The sequence below is a fragment of the Pteropus medius genome, unplaced genomic scaffold (genome assembly GCF_902729225.1).
Source record: "Pteropus medius unplaced genomic scaffold, Ma_sr-lr_union100, whole genome shotgun sequence".
Lineage (NCBI taxonomy): Eukaryota > Metazoa > Chordata > Mammalia > Chiroptera > Pteropodidae > Pteropus > Pteropus medius.
In genome coordinates this window covers 7194257-7215810 of record NW_024349796.1, presented here as the reverse complement: position 1 = coordinate 7215810, position 21554 = coordinate 7194257, and the positions used below count along the sequence as shown (strand labels likewise).

Genomic DNA, 21554 nt, shown 5'->3' with positions numbered 1-21554 from the left:
GTTTCTATCTTCAGCTATTATACACAATGCTCCATGTAATAATTTTATATTGACGTGTATTTCTGAGGATAAATCCACATAAAGGAATTGCTGGGTCAACTTCTGTTGTGATTATAATTCGGTCCATCAAAAGGGCTGTACAGATTGACACCTCGCTAGCTGCAAATGAAAGCAACTGTTTTGACATTTCCTGGCCGACAGTGTGAAATCAAGTTTTGAGATTTCTGCCAATTAATGGGTAAAAAGTAGTATCTTAGTCGCTTTTCTTTTATTATCAGTAAGTTAAGAATTTTTCTATATGCTTACAAGTTCATTTCCTTTTCTGTGAAGGGTCTGTTCATATTTTTGTCCATTTCTCTATTAGGATGTTGGTTTTTTTCTTACCAATTTCAAGTCATTCTTTTATGTAATATGACCTACAATTATTTTTCCTATTTGGTCACTTGTCCTTTAACAATTTTTTATAATGCAGAAATTTTTATTCTTATGTATCAGGTTCTTTAGTCTTTTCATTTACAGTTATTGGTCTGTGTAAAGAGTAGAAAAGGAATTTCAATTTGATGTTATAGAAAAACTTCCCTATTTTTTCCTAGTACTTTTATGGTCTTAATTTTACATTTAAATATTTGATCCATTTGGAATGTATCCTGGGATACAGTATGAACTATGAATCCAACTTTAATTTTTTGAGATAGCTTCCCAGTTTTCCCAATATTAATCACCGAATAGTCCATCTTTCTGTCCCTGGTATGGAGAATATTATACACTTTGTATTGTTGGTATAAATTATGTTTATATTCAGGTCCATTCCTGAACTTTCTAATCTGTTCCATTTGTTCGTCAGTCAACTCATGTACTACTACCACAATGTTTTCATTATTGAGGCTTTTGAAAAATATATGTGTTTTTTTTAAGCCTCACCCCCTAGATTGATCTTTTTACAGTTTTCCTGGCTGTTCCAGTTTGCTAATTTTTTTCTATATCAACTTTAGATCACCCCTAACTGGTCCCCAAAACAAAATAAGTAAAAAATTTTAAAACACGAAACTGAAGAGTAGAGACATTAAAATAATTTTAAACAATACCAAGTAGCCTTAGGACTAAAGTCGCTTCTTTGCTTACTAGCCTGGGGAAAGTCAAATAAAGGAGATTGTCTTGTACTGCCATAAGGAACAAGAAATAAGTCTGACCACAACGATCTCTGACTCCTAGCCTGAGAGAACTTAAGACTTGACGGAAGAGAGAGAGATGAGGGATAGTTTATAAACATTTACAGAAACTCAGCTAACCTCATGGAAATGAGCAGTGTTATCTTCTTTCACATGCATAATGTTTTTGACTTTTAAAAAGTGAGTTTACCACCATTATATTTTATTCTGATGATAATCCTGTGACAGATAAAGGCAGATCAGATGTTATCTCTAACAACTCAGAATACTGAAACAGAGAAAGGGCGAATTTTCCATTCAAGAACCATTTCCTGGACTGCACTCAATGTTTACCCCTGGTTTGGAAGATGAATTAAAACGAACAAACAAACAAACAAAAAACCCACTTCTATACACTTATTTCATTGATTTTTCAAGTACCTATCAAACAGTTTTTTTCTTCTTTTCTTTTTTTTAGGCGAGGCAAGCCTTGGTTGACCTCACAGATTGCAAGGACCTTCAGTTTACAATCCTTTATTTTTTAATTTTTTACGCATACAGCACTTACTCTTTCTAGGTGGTCTCCCATCCAACTACTAACCAGGCCCGACCCTGCTTAGCTTCTGAGATCAGACAGGATCGGGCTTGTACAGGGTAGCATGGCCGTAAACTTAAACAGTTTCAAAGGTGAATATAAAATAGGTATTAGTGAAATGCTCAATTCTGAAATAGGATAAAAGGGTCTCTGTATATTGGCATCACTGCTAAATAATAAATGCCTTGTTTGTAATGAGATTAAAGCAATTCCTTTTTTATAGTAAAATAACTTTTTAAATTATCAAACAATATTTATTGTAGAACTATTAGAAAATAAAGAATAGCAGGAAAAAAAACCCCAAATTAATCCTTAATTTCCAGAGATAACTATTGTTACTATTTTGGTATTCCAGACTTTTTAAATTATTATTTTTTAAATATTAATTTTTTGAATAGGTAATACATTCACATGGTTCAAAATTCAAATAGGATAAAAAGTCAACTTTCACATCTCTGTCTTCCAGTCACCCCGTTTCTCTCCTCACACTTTATTAGTTTCATAATTATTTTATCACGGACAGTAAAAATGCCAGACAAGGAAAGTGGTCTCTTTACCCTGATGTGTTATGGCTTATTTTTTAAAAGATCAAACAAAGTAATTATCAGCTCAGTCATCTGGTTTATTTATTTGAGATTCATACTATGCCTATTTCCAAAAAGGAACTATAACTTCTTATTCATTAGAGTAGTATCCAGAAATCAAATATTTAAGATTTAAGGATTTATGACTACCAAAGATATTAAAAAGAATACACCAGAATCAAGGAACATCACTAAGACATACATGTAAGCCTTCCAAAGGATGTTCCCAAAAGGATTAAAAAATTCTACAATGTCTGGAATCATAGGTTCAGATCTGTTTTTAATAGAATCCATTATATCGCCTTTGTCATGCAGTTGACACCTTCTAATAAGCAAAAGGTACTTGCAAACCATTTTCTAGCATCAATGGAGCTGGGTGACCAGGTTAACATGTGTACATCTACGGTGATACTTACCATACAACTCTTAATTGCTCAAAAGGTTAGGAACCACATCTTATGTGATAAATCTTGGGAGTCTAGCACAGTGTCTGACTTATATGTACAGGAGGTCCATGACAAATGTTTTTGGATGGATGGAAGAATGGGATCTTAGGAAAATCCGTTATCATACCAGGGGTATGGGGGACTCTGACTTGGGAGGGTTTTCTCTCATAAATGTCAATGTGACAGAAATAATCAGGCAAATGGATGAACCATATAATCCTGACCACGAAGAAAAGAATCAAAGTGCTTTGGTCAGTGGGTTAATATAAATGAACAAGCTAATAAATCAGGAGTGTTTCTATGGTGTGGCTTTAATAAAGAAAGAAAGAAAAAATATATAATTTATGTCTGAGTGAAGTTGTCTTCCTGACAGTGGGACAATGCCACAGCAGGCAGAGAGAAAGGGCTATAACTTGAGACAAATACCTGGGTAAATAACCTCAAGGTGTCAACATTTATTAAACCTAGCCTCAGGTCTCTGGTGAGCAGTTAATACTGAAAAAAAACCAAACTAGCAAAATAAGTTATGCTCTATTGGTCTGTGAAGTGACACATACTGGACAAGAGCATTTATTTTCATTGAAGTGAGAAAATAAAGAATAACACTATTGAGAAGAACATGTCTATAGTCTGAGAAGCAACTGGCAAAAAGAGTCTGACCTTATTTGTTGGGATATCTGCCACAAACTGCCAGTCTACTACTATGTCTTCTTCGAGCCACAAAAGGACAGAGCCTCTCACTAGAAATCAGGACAAGGCAGGGATCTTCGGACGAAGCCCAGGGGCTTAGTGCCAAAGGGGGAGTGGATGAGGAACACAGGCAGAGACTCGGAGGAGAATGTCACTCACTGTTCCCTCCTTCCACCCTCAACTAATGACTTTAACACAGCTTTAAACTGTGAAAGACCAGAAACAACTAGAACCAGAAAAAAGGTAAGGAGCCTCCAATAAAAATAATATATACCGGTTTCAAATTTACCTGCAAAAAGTAAGCTAAGGTGATAAAGTGAAGATTTAATCCTTAATTATCACAGCTGCAGCAAAGATGAAAACGTGGCAAAATTGAGCAATTAGGTCAGTTTTCAAACTTTGCATGACATATTTATAGCCATCTGTAGTAAAATAAACATGGAAGCTCTTCAAAATTACGGCAAGCAAACATAAACAAATATGCTTCTAGAAAACTGAAGTGATCTTTTTAGAGGTAAAAAAAGAGTGTGACAAATAAGGAGCTAGCTAAAGTCAGTATATAAAAACCAAATGAATTTCTATACATTAGTATCAATTAGAAAACAAAATTTAAAAAAATTTACAAATAACATCAAAAAATAGAAATTGCTTAGAAATAGTTTCATGACAGATGTGTAAGATTTGTACACAAAATATTACTGAAAGAAATCAAATGGGACTCATAAATTTTTTAAAAATGAGTAACTTTATAAAAGAGAAAGTGAATGAATCTAAATAAATGGATATATTGAGTTCACGGATTGGAAAACTCAGTATTTTTAAGATGTCTGCTCTCCCAGCTGATGTACAGATTCAATGCAATCCCATTCAAAGTCCCAGCAGCCTTCTTTTGCAGACATGATAAGCTGATCATAAATTTTATATGGAAATGCAAAGGGCCTAAAATAGACAAAACAATTTTGAGAAAAGGAAAAACAATTTGGGGGACTTACACTACCTGTTTTCAAGACATGTATCTATAATAATCAAGACAGTGGCAAAAAAGGTAGAGTGATGTAAAAGTTTATATTTAGATCAATGGAACAGAATGGAGTGCAGGGATTCGTGCATCTATGATCAACTCTTCTCCAAAAAGAGGTCATGGTAATTCAATGAGAGGAAAGTCTCCTTAATATACAGGGCCAGAGTAACTAGATAGATGTATAGAAAAAAGTAATCATGACCCCTACCTCACATCGAATTCAAATATTAATTTGAAATGGATCATAGACATTTACGTAAAAACTTAAACTATAAAACCTCTAGGAAAAAAAGAAAATTTTTGCAAATTTGGGATAGTCAAGATTTCATATGATAGAAGCACACAAACTATAAAAAAAAAATTTATAAACTAGACTTCATCTAAATTTAAAACTCGTTTTTCAAAAGGTGCTTTTAGAAAACAAAAAGAAACCACAGAGTAGGAGCAAATATCCAGCACACGTATATCAGATGAAAGGCCTCCATTCAGGATAAAGTAAGAATTTGCGCAACTTAATGAAAGAAACAACTCAATTTCTTAAGAGAGAAAGATGAGGACACTTGATATCCAAATAACCAATAAGCATATGAAAATACACTCGACATTTTAGTCATTAGGAAATGCAAACTGAAACCACAATGGGATACTATTTCACATCCAGTAGAATGGCTAAAAGTAAAAGACTGATCATACTTGAGTGTTGGTGAGAGAATGGAGCAAAGAGGAACTCCTCATAAAATGCAAAATGAAACAGCCACTTTGGAAAAGAGGCTGGCAGTTGCCTATAAAGTTAAATGTACACCTACCACAAGAGCCAGCAATTCCTCTCCTGGTTATTTACTGAAGAGAAATAAAAACACACGTGTACATGTATGTACGTATGTACATACGTACATACACACTCCCCCGCCTCCCCCGAGCACCTTTATTCATTAAAGCCCAGAACTGGACACAGCCAAGGTGCCTGCCAACAGGTGAAAGGCTAAACACACTGTGGTAAACGCAGGTAATGGAAAGCTACTCAGCAAGAGAAAGGGCCAGCCGACTGGAAAACATGACATGGATGAATCTAATGAAAAACATTACCCTGAGCAAAAGCAGCCAGACACAAATGAGAATAAATTGTATGATTCCTTTTATTCCAAGTTCTAAAACAAAGTGAGAGGATGATGATGGAAGTCAGCTCAGTGGCTACCTGTGGGGCGTTGGTAAAGGGACCAATGACTACAAAAGAACATAAGGAACTTTCTGAGGTGATGAATATGTTCTATATATTGACTGTGGTGCTGGAAGCATTTATTAAAACTTATGGAACTGTACTTGTGCATTAAAAAAAGTAAGGTTAGAAGATGGGAGTGGCAAATATGGAGCTATGCCAATATGTCCTCATTCTTGAAAGGCCTCAAAACTAGGGCTGTTGGTAAGAAATAATTTCAAATTAAAAACTGTATCTCTGGAAAGAAACATATCGCTCTCGTTGATCAGAAGGAAAAGTGCCAGTAATGTTAACTGTCAAACTATTTGTGGTTTAAATTAATAAGACAGTGTTTTATTCAAAGATGTTCAATAAAATGAAAACATTTCCTGTAGTATATAAAGATGCCTAAGCGGTCGAGGTAGACTACTGTTTCTCCGAACATGGTGTAAAATGCAGTCTGGGTTCGGGAGCCTCTTATCTTCCTCCAGCTGAATACAAAGGAAGTCACGTGCCTAAAAGTTAACCACCAGCAGCCCAAGTCCCTTAAGGGGTTATCTCAGTTAACCGAGAGTCAACTAACTCAGGACTTTAGACCAAGATTGGAGGCACTGAAACACTGCAATCCATTTCATATAACTGTTTGGACTTTGACTTAAGAGTTTTCAATCAATAATCATAATGAGAAATACTGAGCCTGGGGTGATAAAGGGCTAAAGATTTAAAGAAGTTTTAGTCTGGACCGTAATCAGGTTCTCAAGGCTAAGGCATATCGTAACTTCTAGGAGTCCTGAGACAAAAGGAATCCAAGTGACCAAAACGTAACACGACGGCACCCAATCCAGATATTCCTTAGGGCTGGCTGTTGTTCCCTGGCAGCTCTCTGTGTCATAGTTACCTGGCTTCACTTAAGAGCAACCATTTTAACTTGTTACAAACAGAACACCCCAACACAGTAAGAGACATGTAAAATTTGACATTTTACGTGCGGAAAAGTCAGTGATTTTTTGAACCCTTCTCTGACCTCATAGTGAAAATATTTTACTTGCTTGAAACGTATGGTTAAGTCCCTAGAATTCAGTTTGGGTACTCTTAGCTCCAAGAACATAAGAAGCTATTGGTTTAAAAGGGTGGAGTAAGTCAAATACTACTTGAATGAGACTGATTAAAAGTATGATTTCACTTATATGTGGAATCTAAGAAACAAAAAGAACAAACTAATCAAAAACAGACTCACGAATATAGTGGACAATTTGGTGACAGACAGAGGGGAGGGGGCTGGGAGAATGGGGTGAAGGATTAAAGAAGTACAAATCAGTAGTTGATAGTTGGGCATGAGGATGGGGAGCTCGGCAGAGGGAGTGCAATTAGCATGATGGCCAGGTGGAGGGCCAGGGGAGGGAGGGAGCGATTGGGGGGATCCTGTTATGAACAACATAGATGTCTAACCAATGTACTGTATACTTGAAACTAATTTAAATAAATAAATTTATTAAAAAAAACCCAAAAAACAAAGTCCTGAGACGGGAAACAGGCACCAAGAGGTCATTCTCTCTCTGTGCTTCAGTCTGGAAGCAACGTGCAAAATTAAACTCTCTCACAAAGGTAGTCATTTTGCTTGTTTTCAAGAGTTCATATCTAGTGGTCTCAATTCTAGTCTCTTTTCTCCATATGTTTAAGAGCATTTCTTACCTTTTTTGATATAGATGATTTTACTTTCTTGAAAGCTTCTTCAAAGTGCTTCTGACTAATCTTGAGTTCACCTGTGGAGCAAATGCACGAATATATGCTAACTGTGATTTATAACTTAGTTTCTCTTGAGAGACTCTCAAGCATTCAAATGCAATGCTGAGGACATTCGCGATGACACTCGTTCTATTCTTTTCCAGAACAAAATTCAAAGCAGACATAGTCTGCTCATCAGATTGTTTTAGACCTTTTTTCCTTGTAATGTGCATATTCTTGACCATATTTAATTTTGCATAAGTGCTTTATTTTATAATATCATACATTTTAGTACAATTCCTCTCTCGCCAAGCAATCAAAACAGTTTATTTTGGGGAAAGTTATATAAAAAAGTACTTGGCTCACATTTAGTTAGAGAGGGATCATTATCCCTTTTCTTTAAAAAAAAACAAACAGTCCATACATTTTATTTATTCCGCACCGCCCACCCCCGCAGCTTTACTGATACTGATATATGACATATGAAAACTTAAGGTAAGCAACATGATGATATGATACATACATATATTGTGAAATGATTCCACGATAAGGTTAGTTAACACCTCTGTCCCCTCATGCAATTACTTTTGTGTGGTAGTAACTTTTACGATCTACTCTCTTAACAACTTTCAAGTATAAAACACAGTACTGTTAGTTACAGTCACCATGCAGTACACATTAGACACTTTGAACTTACTCATAGCAGGAAGCTTATACCCTTTGACCAACATCTATTTCCTCTAACCTCTGCTCATCAGATTTGAATGCAGTACCACTCAAAGAGCCCTATCACTCATAAACAGATGACCCTTTGTAGGCTCTCTGTGCATTGTTTACCTTAATTTAATGGAGATATTTATGAAGAAGAACTAGAATTGTTCTCTTTTAAGGTAATTCAAATATATTTAACTAGGAACGGGAAGTAGAATAACTTAATACATACACATAACCATATATTATAGTGTTATATTATAACACATACTATCTAGATAATATCACGATACCGGATTAGAAGGGGGTTCTGATTTTTTATAAGGTTATGCCATTACATAAGTAAGAGAAATCAAATAACTAAATGTTAAGGCATGGTTTAGAATGTTAATATGGCAACTTACATGATGACAATTTATATTTAAAATGGTCAACTTTCTACATAGACATTAGGATAGAATATTTACCTAAAAATAAAACAAAATGTGTAGTTCAACATGGCAAACAGAAGTTGAATGGCATTTCAGTTTCAGTAAGATACCAATGCAAAGTCTCAAAGGACAGACAGCTGGAAATGTCAACAGTATCAAAGCAGGGCTATTAAAACTTGTTCTATGTTTGTAAGATAACATCCAAACAGAATTATTAGTAGCAGCCAATATACGTACAGAAACCTGTTAACTTTTAGTGACAAAACAAATTCCCAGCTAGTCATAGGCTCCATCTCTCAGAGAGCATAATACCACATATGATGTTTATAAGATATTCTAATTTTACTAATTGTAGCCCATCTATTTCTAAAAGGAATTTAAAACAGCTCACAATAAAAGGAGTTCAGATAACTGACCTTTAAAATTAAACAACAAAAAACTCGGGGACTTCATAATGATGTGTGCTGACAAATCTAAGCTAAGCATATGTTGTTTTAACTGTAAACAAAATTTAGCTCTAAGATTCTTGGTGGCCAAAGAAAAAAAGGAAATCCATACAAATAAAAAAAGACATCTTTTGAAAATCTACTGAATAAAAGGCGATCAATATAGACTTGAACTTCAGATAAAGCACAGGTCGAGAGGACAAGGTAGGTCTTCTGAGGAGGGTATCCTCCAAGTACTGTGAAGAAAGCAGCCATAAATGACAACTGATGAAAGAATTGTCAGAGGAACCAAGTCAAGTGAAGGCTGTTCCTGTAGGTGGTATGGTTGGAATGCTGGTCACAAATCAATCTTTTTTAGCCACACACACCCAAATTGTACAAACAAAGACACTGTCAGATGTGGAGAATGGTGCAGAGCTGTTGAGAGGGCCTCAAAGTGTCACATGATGATGTACATGGATTTCCGTATTTTGAAAGGAAAGTCGAAGTATATGGAAAGTTATTTCAGTTTTCACTTTGTGTGTGTATATGTTCTAAGCTTCCCAATATAAGCTGCATTTTAACAGGAAAGTAGGTATTACCTTAGCAAAAGACTGAGAAGGTTTTCCAGATCTGATTGATAGACCAAACTCATGATGAAGACTGTAAATGGACCTGGCTTGCCCCATCTAAGCATTTGTATATGATAGGGAAAGATATGAGACTTTTAGAGAGGCACCAAATAACTTCACTATTATAGTTGTCAGCCACAGATGTCACATAATATTCAGAACAGCTTCGAAGGTCTCATCAAAAAAATGTCAGTTTTAATATCATAGATGATATGCTAGAAAATGGTCATTTTCGAGGTCAACAGTGGTTTCAGGTGCCCAGAGTGATAACTGATTAGAAGTCAGAGATTCTGGAATCATACCTTTTTCATTTCCACTCTTTTGTCTTGCCATTTCCTGTCTCAAGGCACATATAGAAGCTTCCCGCACCAAAGCAGACAGATCTGCACCCCTGTAATACAAGAAGTGTTACTTATTTACCCTCAGATACTGTAAAAGACCAGAAAGAAGTCTGAGAGCAATTTTAAGTCACGCATTAAATAATCAGGAAAAAAACTGACCAGTAAAAGTGGATAAACTGATTATGGTCAGTAGGAAAGAGCTTTTAGTTTTCATTTAAAATATTTCTAACTTTTGGAAAAAAATCATGGAGGAGACAGTGCAATGAATCGTAACTGTCCCATGGGAACAGCCATAGATACTCATGTTAATACAGACAGTTCAGAATATCCAGCCAGTAGAAAGGAACTCATTCGTTATTTATTAAAATTTTTGTTCACGTGGCCTCTGTTAAAGTGCTGACTTCATTTATTACCTAATGTCTCAAATAAGCTTATATAAAAACGTCATTTATGGCTTCATGTTCAAAAGGGTTTTGAAAAGTCGAAAGTCTTTGATGCACTTGATTCAAGCTCAAGCTGAGTAGACACATCATAAGTTACTTAAAATATGACAAGACCTAACAAGCCCTCATTTAATGATTCGGTGTAATAATAATATGCTGAGTCAGCATGGTTCCTGAGTTCAGTGAAAGACTGGTGCTGTCTGTGGTTTCACTGCATTACATTTTTAACAGAATTCTTGATGATCCTTTGAGAAAGAATTTGAATTTGTGGATAAAACACTCATTTCTAGACATTAACCTAATTTACTGTATAATGCTGAGGATCCACATAACATATAAATTTAGAGATATACAGAGCCTGGGTTATTAACTGAATCCAAGGTTTCTGTTAGGGGAGTGTTAGGAATGTAGCATTATTAATAAGCACATACGTGCTTTCCTCAGCATGAAATCCAACACCGGAGCGGAGACACCACTAACCCAAGTGAACAGGTGGGTGAGGGCTGAGTGTCGCACTGTCTCTCAAACTACAAAGGCAGTGGCTCCGAATCCCAAAGTGCGCATCACTCCAACCCCTTTGTACACAGACATCCCACATGGTATAACCCAAAAGATTAGGCCCAGGGTAAATTTTGCCATCAAAACTGCCTCGGTCACTCCCTGAAAATCTTTTCAGATTTTAGCACTCAAAGCTCTAAACGACTCACTTAAGTCTCTCTCCCTCTCTTTTTTTCCCCCTTAGTTGTAGGTTCATTTAATTACAGACTGGTACAGGTCTGATTCCTAACTAGGAGGAGAGATACAGTCTCCTTAAAGCAAAAGAGGGGCTTTTACATGTCCCTCAGGACCACTGCCTGGGGCTCTGATCACTTCCCGTTCATGGAGACAACCACTCTTTCCTTAAATGAGCCAAAATTATTTACTAACCAGAGTGCGACATCTCTCTCAAGTGCATTGGCTGCGGTGGCAGAACAAAGATTGAGACTCGTCCTAGATGTCCATATGTGACAAAACTAGAAATAAAACTTTGTATTTTGACCACATGCCCTAAAAATAATCAGCATGGTTTCAGTGAAATCATCTTGATGAGAGAGGGTTATGTGAAATTCTTCGACCAGAACTGGAACTGAGTGCCTGTGTTCCACCAGTGGATAGAAGTTCATACTGCTGAAGAGGCCCCGGAAGACCCCAAAGTGAAAACAGCGCCTCGCCTGACGTAGCTTCAGAAAGCTGGCACTGGGCGGGCCCCATGGGGCTACCAAGTACACCGAGTATGCTGTGGACAAGCAACAGGGCTTTTCAAAGAAGGCAGAGGAGGAGACGCTTCTCACTAATAAAACCTGAGTTTCATTTTCTTCCTGTGTACCAAAATTGGGAAAGTTAACAAATTTCCTTGAAAATATATGAAGAAAATAAAAACTACAACCACCACCACCATCCAAGAGCTGAAGGCAGAGATGTTTGATTTCTTGCTTTTCCTACAGGCTGTGTGGACACTGGTGTGCTGTGCAAAAGGAATTCTGAGGCTTAGAAAACATGGCACTCGTAGCTTCTATAAATGCTGAAGCACCTGGATAATTTGGCAGCTAGTAATGAAATGTCCGCTCGAATATTCTGGAAGGACAGATGGTTTGTGAAGGGCAGCAATGGTGGTCTGGGTGCAGAGTACCGAGTCAGCATGAGAGGATCCCCCACTCCTGGAATTCTTTAGCGTCTCAAAATGGGTGGTCGCTTCTCCAAGAAGGAAGGAGCAAGAAACGGTCAGCTGCTGCGTTAGGCACCCTCCGGACGCCAAACTGAACGCTCCCGACAGCACCCTCTCCTCACTCTACACACGAGGAAACGGGGCCTCAGAGCTTCGGCAGACTTGAGACTGAGACACTTACGAGTAGCAGTCACAGCGCAGGTCCCCAGCAATTGCTTCCAGATTTACATCTGCGTCCAGCGGGGGTTTGGTGCCATTCTAAATAGGACAGAAAAACTCTTTTTCACTGGGGCTTTAAAGATCAATACTTTTCCACATAATAAGTTCTAAATAAACAGTACTGGCTGCTTAACTACATCAACATAACTGACTCCCAGACCAGTGTTACGAGATTTTTACAAATTTCAATTTTGAGAAATGAGCGTAAGAAGCAGACTCCAAACTTGGACAAGCTAAAGGCAAACAATGTTATGCTTATGAAGACTGAAGAACCTGGGGGCAGCTGTAGCAAAACCACCACCAGGAACAAAATCTCCACTTTGATCTTCCCAAAGCTGAAGAAACACATTTCCTTTGCTTGATTAAATGTGGCAAAGACTTAAGCGGTGCTCAGTTCTGACATGCATTTGTGCTCAGTTTTCGGTTGGCTAGGAAGGGAGAAATATATTGAAGTTGGCCAGGAGAGAAGGAGCAGGAAACTGCTCTACAATAAAAGCCAAACTCTATGCTCAATGTGCTCTTTCTTAACCCAGTAACTAAGCTCAACCCCGACTTAGTGCCAGTGCCAATTCCCCTTCAGCTCATACCTAGAGATGGCTCATACCTAGAGATGGCTAGAAAGGACAAGTAGCAGAAAAGTTCTGCAAGTCCAATAGCACTTAACGCAGAATCTTGCATGCATACAGTATGTGTTAATAACATTTTTAGTGACTTCAATTGCAGAGGCAAACAAAAGTTTTTAGTGATTTAAAATGTTCGATGGTTAGATGGCAGGTTCATATCTGCTTCATTATTTTGATTCATAACTTATATATACACTGCATATAGTATCTGTAGCAAATATTACCATTAGGAAATAAACAGTTTAAGAAGAAACACACAGAAAAGTGTGAATAAACACATGCCATTAAGCTTCAAGGTAAGTTTAAATGTTAGTATGGCAGGTGCTCCAAGTAGGCTTGGCACCTCGTGCAACCACCTGCCTCTTGGCCCACATTCAGACTGTGTCCTCTCATTTCCTCCCAGCTGGGCATGTTTAAGGGCATAAACTGTACATCTGCTAGCTGCTATTTGGTAAAATGCAAATGTTCATCTAACACAGGTTCCAGAAACAGATATGTTTCCCATTCAATCCACTTTGACATGGGAACTAATCAAGGGAAATGAAACTGTGTGACTTCAGGCAAATAATCTTTGTGCGTTTTTCCTTTTTTCCTCTGGCTGGCTGTGTGTACAACTAGGTGGCCAGACTGCAGGATCCTTAAGGTTCCTTTTAACGAAAATGGTTTCAAAACTTAGTTAACCCGGGTGGGGTGGGGTGGGGTGGGTAGTGGCTGAGAGGAAGCAGGAGGGCAGCGTCTGTGGCCCTGGTAATGTTCTCTCTTTTATTGTAGTAAAATCTGTTAACCAATTTATCATTTTAACCCCTTTTAAGTGTTACAGTTTAATGGCATTGAGTACATCCGCACTACTGTGCAACCATCCACCTCTAGAATTTTTTTCATCTTCCCACAGTGAAACTCTGCATGCACGAACCAGTAATCCATCCGTTCCCTCCTCCTCCCAGCCCCTGGCAACCACCTTTCTACTTTCTGTCTGTATGAATTTAACTGGTAATGTTCTTTCTTGATCTGGAGGCTTTGTTATAAACTCACATTTAATACATCCACTTTTCTGAATCTGTATGGTACTGCAATAAAAAGGTCTAAAAAGTGGAAACAACATTGCACTAAGAATTAGAAAACCTGAGTCTAAAGTTCAAGCTGGCAACTGAGTAGACCTCTGGGAAGTTTCTAAGTCTTTATTATTTATTTTGGTTATTAAAAAAAAAAACCCCAGTATCTTATCCCAAATAAGTAGATATAATTTCATGCTATATTTGGGAGGAGGAAGGAAGTCTTGTTATAATAATGACGGTGAATATGAAACAGGGATTTTTTTTATGACGGGGAACAGAAATGTTTGGGCTTTCCAAGCTATGCCGGAAGCAGGAAAGTCTACTGCCACTGCCCTGCTGAGTCTCAACCCATCATGAGACGTCGGTGGGGGTCAGAGAGGAGAGGCTGCCTCGTTAGGCGGGAGCCTAAGCTTAGAGTCTCTCACGTTCATAGGAAACTACCAACCTCACCCTGATGGTCACAAAGCACACGGATGTTCCCTACTATACTCCAGGTGCTGCTAGAGAATTCTACCTCAAACTTTCTACCGTCCCGTTTTAATCAAAAGCTCAATCGTAAGAAATAAATCCATGGAGGACTGCCTAAGGATAATTCTTTTATACTTCTCAATAACTTAATTCTACTCTTGGGTCAAGCTGGACTTTCATAAAGTCTGCACACTCTCACAGTGCATTTCTCTGATCTTTCAGAAAGTCATTTTTAATGAACTGGCTTTGAGTTACATCCTCGTCTTGCATTAGGAGAACCAGCAGCCTCAGTCCTGAGAGGCGTGTTATTGTGCCTGTGACAGGAATATTGTTCATAACACTGTCCATCACATCTTCCTATTCTCTTTAAGAGGACCCAGAGGGGAAAGTTTTCCCACATCAGCATACTGGGAGCAACTGCTGGCTTTCTACATTTAGGGCACCCTTTAAAGTTAAATCTTTTGTGAAAGCTCAATATAGAAAGGAACACAATAAATATCTAAAAGTAATATTTTAGAAAAACAGTTCATTTTTAGAAGTTTAAATTCTCAGAAATTTTCTGGTTCTTAAAAAATTAATTTTTTAGAAAAATTAATACCCTCCCCGCCCCCCTGCAAACCTTTACACTTGCAAGAAAGTGACAAACTGCCTTTTTTGGAGAGTGCGGGGTGCGGTCTACATAGGATAGCTCCAAAGTTTCAAGACCAATATTATTTTCCAATTAGAAATAAGAGCTAAGGAATCTGTGGATTATTAAAATCTGATTATTCTTAACTGAAATGTGGCAATGCTTCTAGCTTATACTAAGTAAAACAAAAGGTGAATTCTAGAGACTCTCAAGTGCAATTAAAAATTTTTAAATGGCATATTAGAAAGCTTATATTTTATTTTAGAGAATCATTCATTAAAATAGTACTATTATATAAAATATTTAGAACTTTTATACTAACTTGGTTTTTATTAGTTTTTTTTTTTTACATTTTGTTTTTAGTTTCAAGTGTACAGTATGTTGGTTATACATTTATATAGTTTATGAAACGATGCCCCTGATTACTTTATCTTCTCTCTGGCCCTATAGCTAGCCATTACATTCCTGCTGACTGCATCCCCTATGCTGTGTTCCTTATCCCTGTGACCATCTACCAACTACTGATTTGTGCTTCTTTAACTCTTTACCTTTTTTCCTCCCAGTCCCCCCACCCCTCTCCCCTCTGGCCATCACCAGACTGTCCTATTTGTGAGTCAGTTTTCAATTAGTTTGTTCTTTCTGCTCCTTAGATTCTGCATATAAGTGAAATCATATGGTATTTATCTTTCTCTGACTTATTTCACTCAGCTTAAGAACCTCTATATGTCCATCCATGTTGTTACAAACAGCGCGATTTTTTTTATGGCTGAGTAATATTCCATTGTACATATGAACCATAACTTCTTTAACTAATTGTCTGCTGATGCACATTTAGGTTGCTTTCATATCTTGGCTATTGTAAATAGCACTGCCATGAACATAGGGGTGCATACATAGATCTTCACGAATTGTTTTGGTTTTCTTTGGATAAATACCCAGAAGTGCAATTGCTGAGTCAAAAGGTAGGTCCATTTTTAATTTTTTGAGGCACCTCCACGCTGTTTTCTAGAGTGGCTGTACCAATTTGCAATCCCACCAACAGTGTACGAGGGTTCCCTTTTCTCCACATCCTCTCCAACACTTGTTCTTTGATTTGATGAGAGCCATTCTGACAGGTGTGAGGTGTTATCTTGTTGTGGTTTTAATTTGCATTTCTCTGATTGTTAGTGACCCTGAGCATCTTTTCATATGTCTATTGACTATCTGTATCTCCTCTTTAGAGAAATATCTATTCAGGTCTTCTGCTCATTTTTTAATTGGACTGTTTGCTTTTTATTGTTGTTGAGTTGTATGAGTTCTTTATATATTTTGGGTATTAACCTCTTATCAGATGCACTACTGGTTGTATTATCTCTTAATAAAAGCTCTTGTGAAAGTCTCAAATAATTTGGTGACTATAGAAAGCTGAGCCAAAGTAATTATTAGAAAAAGGAAAATAATCTTTTAAAAAGTTATGGCCCACAAATATCATATGATTCTAGTTATATGAATGAGGCACCCAGAGTAGTCAAATTCATAGAGACAGAAAAGTATAATGGTGGTTGCCCGGGGCTGGGGAGACACTGTTTAATGGGGGCAGATTTTCAGGTTGCAAAATGAAAAGGGTTCTGGAGATGAATGGTGTTGATGACAACAATGTGAATGTACTAGTGCCAAAGAACTGTACACTTAACATGGTTGCAATGGTAAATTTAAGCTAAACATATTTACTGCAATTTAAAAAAAGAAAGTTATGACCCACTGTATTATTATTTCCTATAATTCTCAGTAAGTATTTCATGTTACAGAATGATCAGGTTCAAAAAATCATTCAAGATGTACTACTATATTTATTTCAATAATTACATCTATGTTTAGGCACAGAAACCTATTCTTAGTCACATAACGAAGTCTGGAATCAGTGATGATTTTATTCATATGGTTGATTGAAAAAAAAAATAAAGGAAAATTAACATAATCATACCACCATAACAAGGTAACTGGTACTTTGCAGTCTTGAAATATATACATAGTAAGACACATCTCTGTATCCTGTTTTTGTGAGATATAGTTGGCTCATCACTTTCAAATATTTCAAAAGGTAGTTGCAAGGATTAAGCATATTCATTTATGTAAAGTATCTGGAACACAATAAGTGCTTAATAAATATTACCTATTATTATATCAGATATTATTAGCTTATGAAAATTTAACAGATAATGTTGCTCGTGAGATGTTAATATGTTTTAGTCTTACGGGACACATTTAAAAAAATGTATTGGGAATTTTGAGTCTTTTAGAGGGATTTTTATCACTATTTTAAAGACTGCATATATCTCAAAGCACCTGTTAGACATCAAAAAATCTTTCTGGCTTTCTGAGATAAGGTATGTTTTAATGACATTTATAAGGAAGAAATAGATATTAAGGAGAAAAAACTGCACTCGTCCAAGCAAGTTTATAGTGATAAGTCTCTTGTTACTACGTCATTACTAGAAACACCAAATAGAAGATATTAAAAAGTAGTATGTCATTACTCGGTTTTCTTCTAAGAAACTTAGAAGTCTGAAAAAAGATACTGAGAAGTTGCTCTGCTCCACAAATTGTTTCAGACTTTTAGGACCAAGATGAACAAATTTTATTCTAATATACTATAATATCTCAGGTATTAACTGGAAGAAGGGGGCACTGTACATAAAACAATCCGGGGAATTCAAGTAAAAAGCCAGAAAACTTTGAAACAGAAGTTAAACATTAAAAATGCCAATTTTTCTCACTTTTGACTGACTTAAAAAGAAGGTACATGGTTGGAAAGTCTGGCTTTTGAAAATATGTTTAATTTTACTAATACTTTAGAAAATGTGATATTTTAGGAGATAATATCTTTTTTGGAAAAGCATCATTTATTGGACGTTTAAAAATTCCCTTACCTTTGTTTTCTTTTAAATTTCAAATAAATTTAACTGTATTCAAGTGACGTATTACGTTCGCCCCCTCCTTCCGCCCACCCACTACCCGGGCTGCATAAACACATTTGGAATGATGTCTGCACTGAATGCTAATGCAAATTTTACAGCAGTACAATTTAGGGTGATTTGCTTTCTTCTTTGTATTTTGTATGCATTGCTTATTATTTTTAGAAAAAAGGCAAAGTTAATACTGTACAGACCTCTTAAAAGTTGGCATATATCCAACACGGAGGACAGAATTCAACGTTATGGTTTCAAAACTCAAGTTTTCTCTGGATATTTGTAATGGGCCTATACCTATTTACTCTTCATCTCTAAAACTTTCTAATTCCATTTCAAATATGCTCTGTGGACAATTCCTCTAAAGTAAGAAGCAAAGATCTATGAGAACAGAAAACGTGATTAAAGTGGTATCTCAAATATATCAGTTCAGCATTAAATTCTAAATATCCCCTTCATTTTAAGCAAATAAGAAAGAATAAGAAGTCTCTTTGATTATCAAAAAACGGTTCACCTTCTCCTTTGGGAGATAAGAGACTGGACAAGTATTTAAAGCTACAGAAAAGAAAGTGATTAGGCATCCTAAATTACTACTTGTCCATATTTAAAAGGACAGAAAAATACACCATTTCCTTTACTCACTTTTGTGATAGTTTTTAAGATGGCAAGACGATCTGCTGGGGGTGGCAAACCCACAAAGAGGGTTTTGTCCAGGCGGCCTGGGCGCAGGATTGCAGGGTCAATGATATCTGAAGAAGAAAGGAAAAAGTCCTAAATAAAATAAAATCTTTTCAAAAATATAATTAACATGAGATGGGAAGAGTACATTTTTTAAAAGAAAAAAGACAAATTAAGACTTTACTGAAATGAAATGCTTCAGTTCGTCAAAATACATCCTTGAGAGTAAAAAGTCTACCCCCACCTTTCTGCCCCAAACCTGCTTTCCTCCCAGATTCTCTATCTGAGATAATGACCCCAAATGTCAAGCAGGTTTCTCCGACCTCTCTAACTGCAGAGCCTTAGATTCTATCAATTCTATCAAGTCTGCCTCCCATGACCTCGATCCTCAGTCAAGGCCAAATATAACTTCCTTACGATGCTGCCAGGGCTACTTCCTAAGATGCACACACCCAGTTCTCTCGACCCCTGCTCCCTGATGCAGAATGAAGCCCAACGCTGCCAATACAACACAGAGCATTGTGTGACTGGCCTAAGGGTCATCTGACTCTCCAGGGCGAAGAGTCTCAAACATTCTGGTGTCAGGGAACCTTTATGCTTTAAAAAATTACTGAGGACCCCTTTTAACCTTTCTCTCTTGCCCTTCCCTTACCCGCTTTATTCCTAGGCAGCCACCGATCTGTTCTGTCACTACAGATTAGTGTGCATTTAACAGAACTTTATATAAGTGAAATTATAAAGTATGTACTCTGTCTGCTTTTACTCAACACAGTTATTTTGAGAGTCACCTAAGTTACGATGTGTATTAAGTAGTACTTAATACTTTTTTATTGCTAAGTAGGATTCCATAGTATGGCTATCACACGATTTGTTTTTCCATTCTTCTGCTGATAAACATTTGGCTGTTTTCACTTTTGCCCTACTACAAACAAAGCTGCAATAACACTCATGTATGAGTCTTTGTGTAGGCTTTCATTTCTCTTTGGTAAATACCGAACTGTGGGATGTAAAGTAGTACGGCAATATCACACTGCAGGGATATGGTTAACTTTCAAAAATCGAAAAACCGTTTCCAAACTAGTTACCACTTTACAGTCTAACCAGCAGTGTGTGGGTTCCAGTTCCTCTATGTCCATGCCAGTGTTCGGTACAGCCATTTTAATTTTAGTCATTTTAAGCTTTGTAGTGGTATCTCTTTGTGGCTTTAATTTGCATTTCCTTAATGACTAATGATGTTGAGCACCTTTTCATGTGTTTATTTGCCACCTGTATACTTTCTATGGTGAAGTGTCTATATAAATCTTTTGCCCATTTTAATGGGTTTTTCTTATTGTTGAGTTTTGAGAGTTCATTATGTAGTCTGGATATGTATCCTTTATCAGATATGTACTTTGCAAATATTTTCTCCCAGCCTGTAGTTTGTCTCTGAATTCTTAGTGGCACCTTTTGAAGAGTAGTTCAATTTAATCATTCACTCCCTAACAGTGTGCTTTTGGTGTCATATCTAAGAAATCTTTCCTTAATCCAAGGTAAAAAAATTGTTCTGTGTTTTCTTTCAGGAGTTTTATAGCTTTCAGTTTTCACTGGTCTCTGATCCATTTTGAGTTAACTTCTGCATGTGCTAAGAGGTATGGATTAAAGTTCGTATTTCTTGCATATGGATATCTGTTCCACCACTATATGCTGACAAGGCTCTCCTTTCTTCACTGCATTGCCTTTGTGCTTTATAAAAAAATCAGTTGTCCAGATATTTGTGGGAATATTTTTAGATTCTATTATATTCTAATGATCTATATGTCTATGTCTATGACAATACCATTCTGTGGAAATATCTTTTATCTTAAATATACAAATATAGACCTTAAAGCCAAATATGCACGCCCTCAAATAAAGCCTGATGAAAACAATCCTGATTTTAATCAGAAAGCGTTCTTAGTTTAGGACTTTTATAATTAATATCTCTAGCTAAAAAACATCAAATTTAGTATTACAAAGATTATTATTTTAAGAAGTTATTTTCTCATTTTATTTATAGTAAACAGCATCCTGAGCCCTTTATATCAATTTTAGTATTAGATGATTTAAATTATGCTCCACCAAAAGCTCTTACAAAATTCTATGTAATACATCACTTCTCAAAGAAGATCTAATAGTATTGTCTAGAACTCATATGTACTAAACTGGTTTTTGCACTTCAGATCATCTTAAATACTAGAAGTGTGCAAGGGATGGATGTCCCAGGAAGTGAGAGAGGCTGGCTCATACCCAGCATCTCCATTTGACTAACAGGTCTTGAACATGACAGATTTAAGACAGAGGTCCTCATCTTTTCCTACCTCCTTCCCGAATGGGGCCCTACTATTGTCTTTCCCATCCTGGTTAATGACAACTTTTTTCCAGTTTTTTAGGCCTAATACCTGGAATCAAACTTGATTCCCCTCTCCCACATCCATATCCAATCCATTAACGAATCCTGTCAACTCTATGACACCATATTCTTTCTACAGATTCTTTCTACATCCCCAGGCATCACCTGGTTCAAACAACCAACACCTTGCACCTGGATTATTGTTACAGCTCCCTAATTCGTACTCTACCTAATTGTGTCAGAGACAGAATTTTAGGTGGAAAACTCAAGATATAAATGCTTATATTTGAAATAAAAAAAGTCACCAACAATCCCAAAGCTTCAAAGACAACATCCAGTCACTGACAAATGAGATGGGTGCCATTGAGAAAGTAAAAAGATAACTCACAGACTGGTAGAAAATATATGCAAATTGCACATCTGATTATGGACTTGTACCTAGAATAAGGAACCCTTAGTAACTCAATGACAAGAC

General features: G+C 36.7%; 1 protein-coding gene and 1 pseudogene across 2 annotated transcripts in view; both read right to left on the bottom strand.

Moving 5' to 3' along the window:
• NVL (nuclear VCP like) overlaps positions 1 to 21554 on the bottom strand; it is a 66248-nt gene that overhangs the window by 1938 nt on the left and 42756 nt on the right. For both annotated transcript variants that reach the window (XM_039883313.1, XM_039883314.1), the window contains 4 exons: positions 18676 to 18782; positions 12274 to 12350; positions 9906 to 9994; positions 7372 to 7442 (listed from right to left, as the gene is read on the bottom strand). In XM_039883313.1, the coding sequence (XP_039739247.1) occupies positions 7372 to 7442; positions 9906 to 9994; positions 12274 to 12350; positions 18676 to 18782 (344 nt within the window). The remainder of the gene's footprint in view (positions 1 to 7371; positions 7443 to 9905; positions 9995 to 12273; positions 12351 to 18675; positions 18783 to 21554) is intronic.
• On the bottom strand, positions 1701 to 1819 carry LOC120619393 (uncharacterized; annotated as a pseudogene).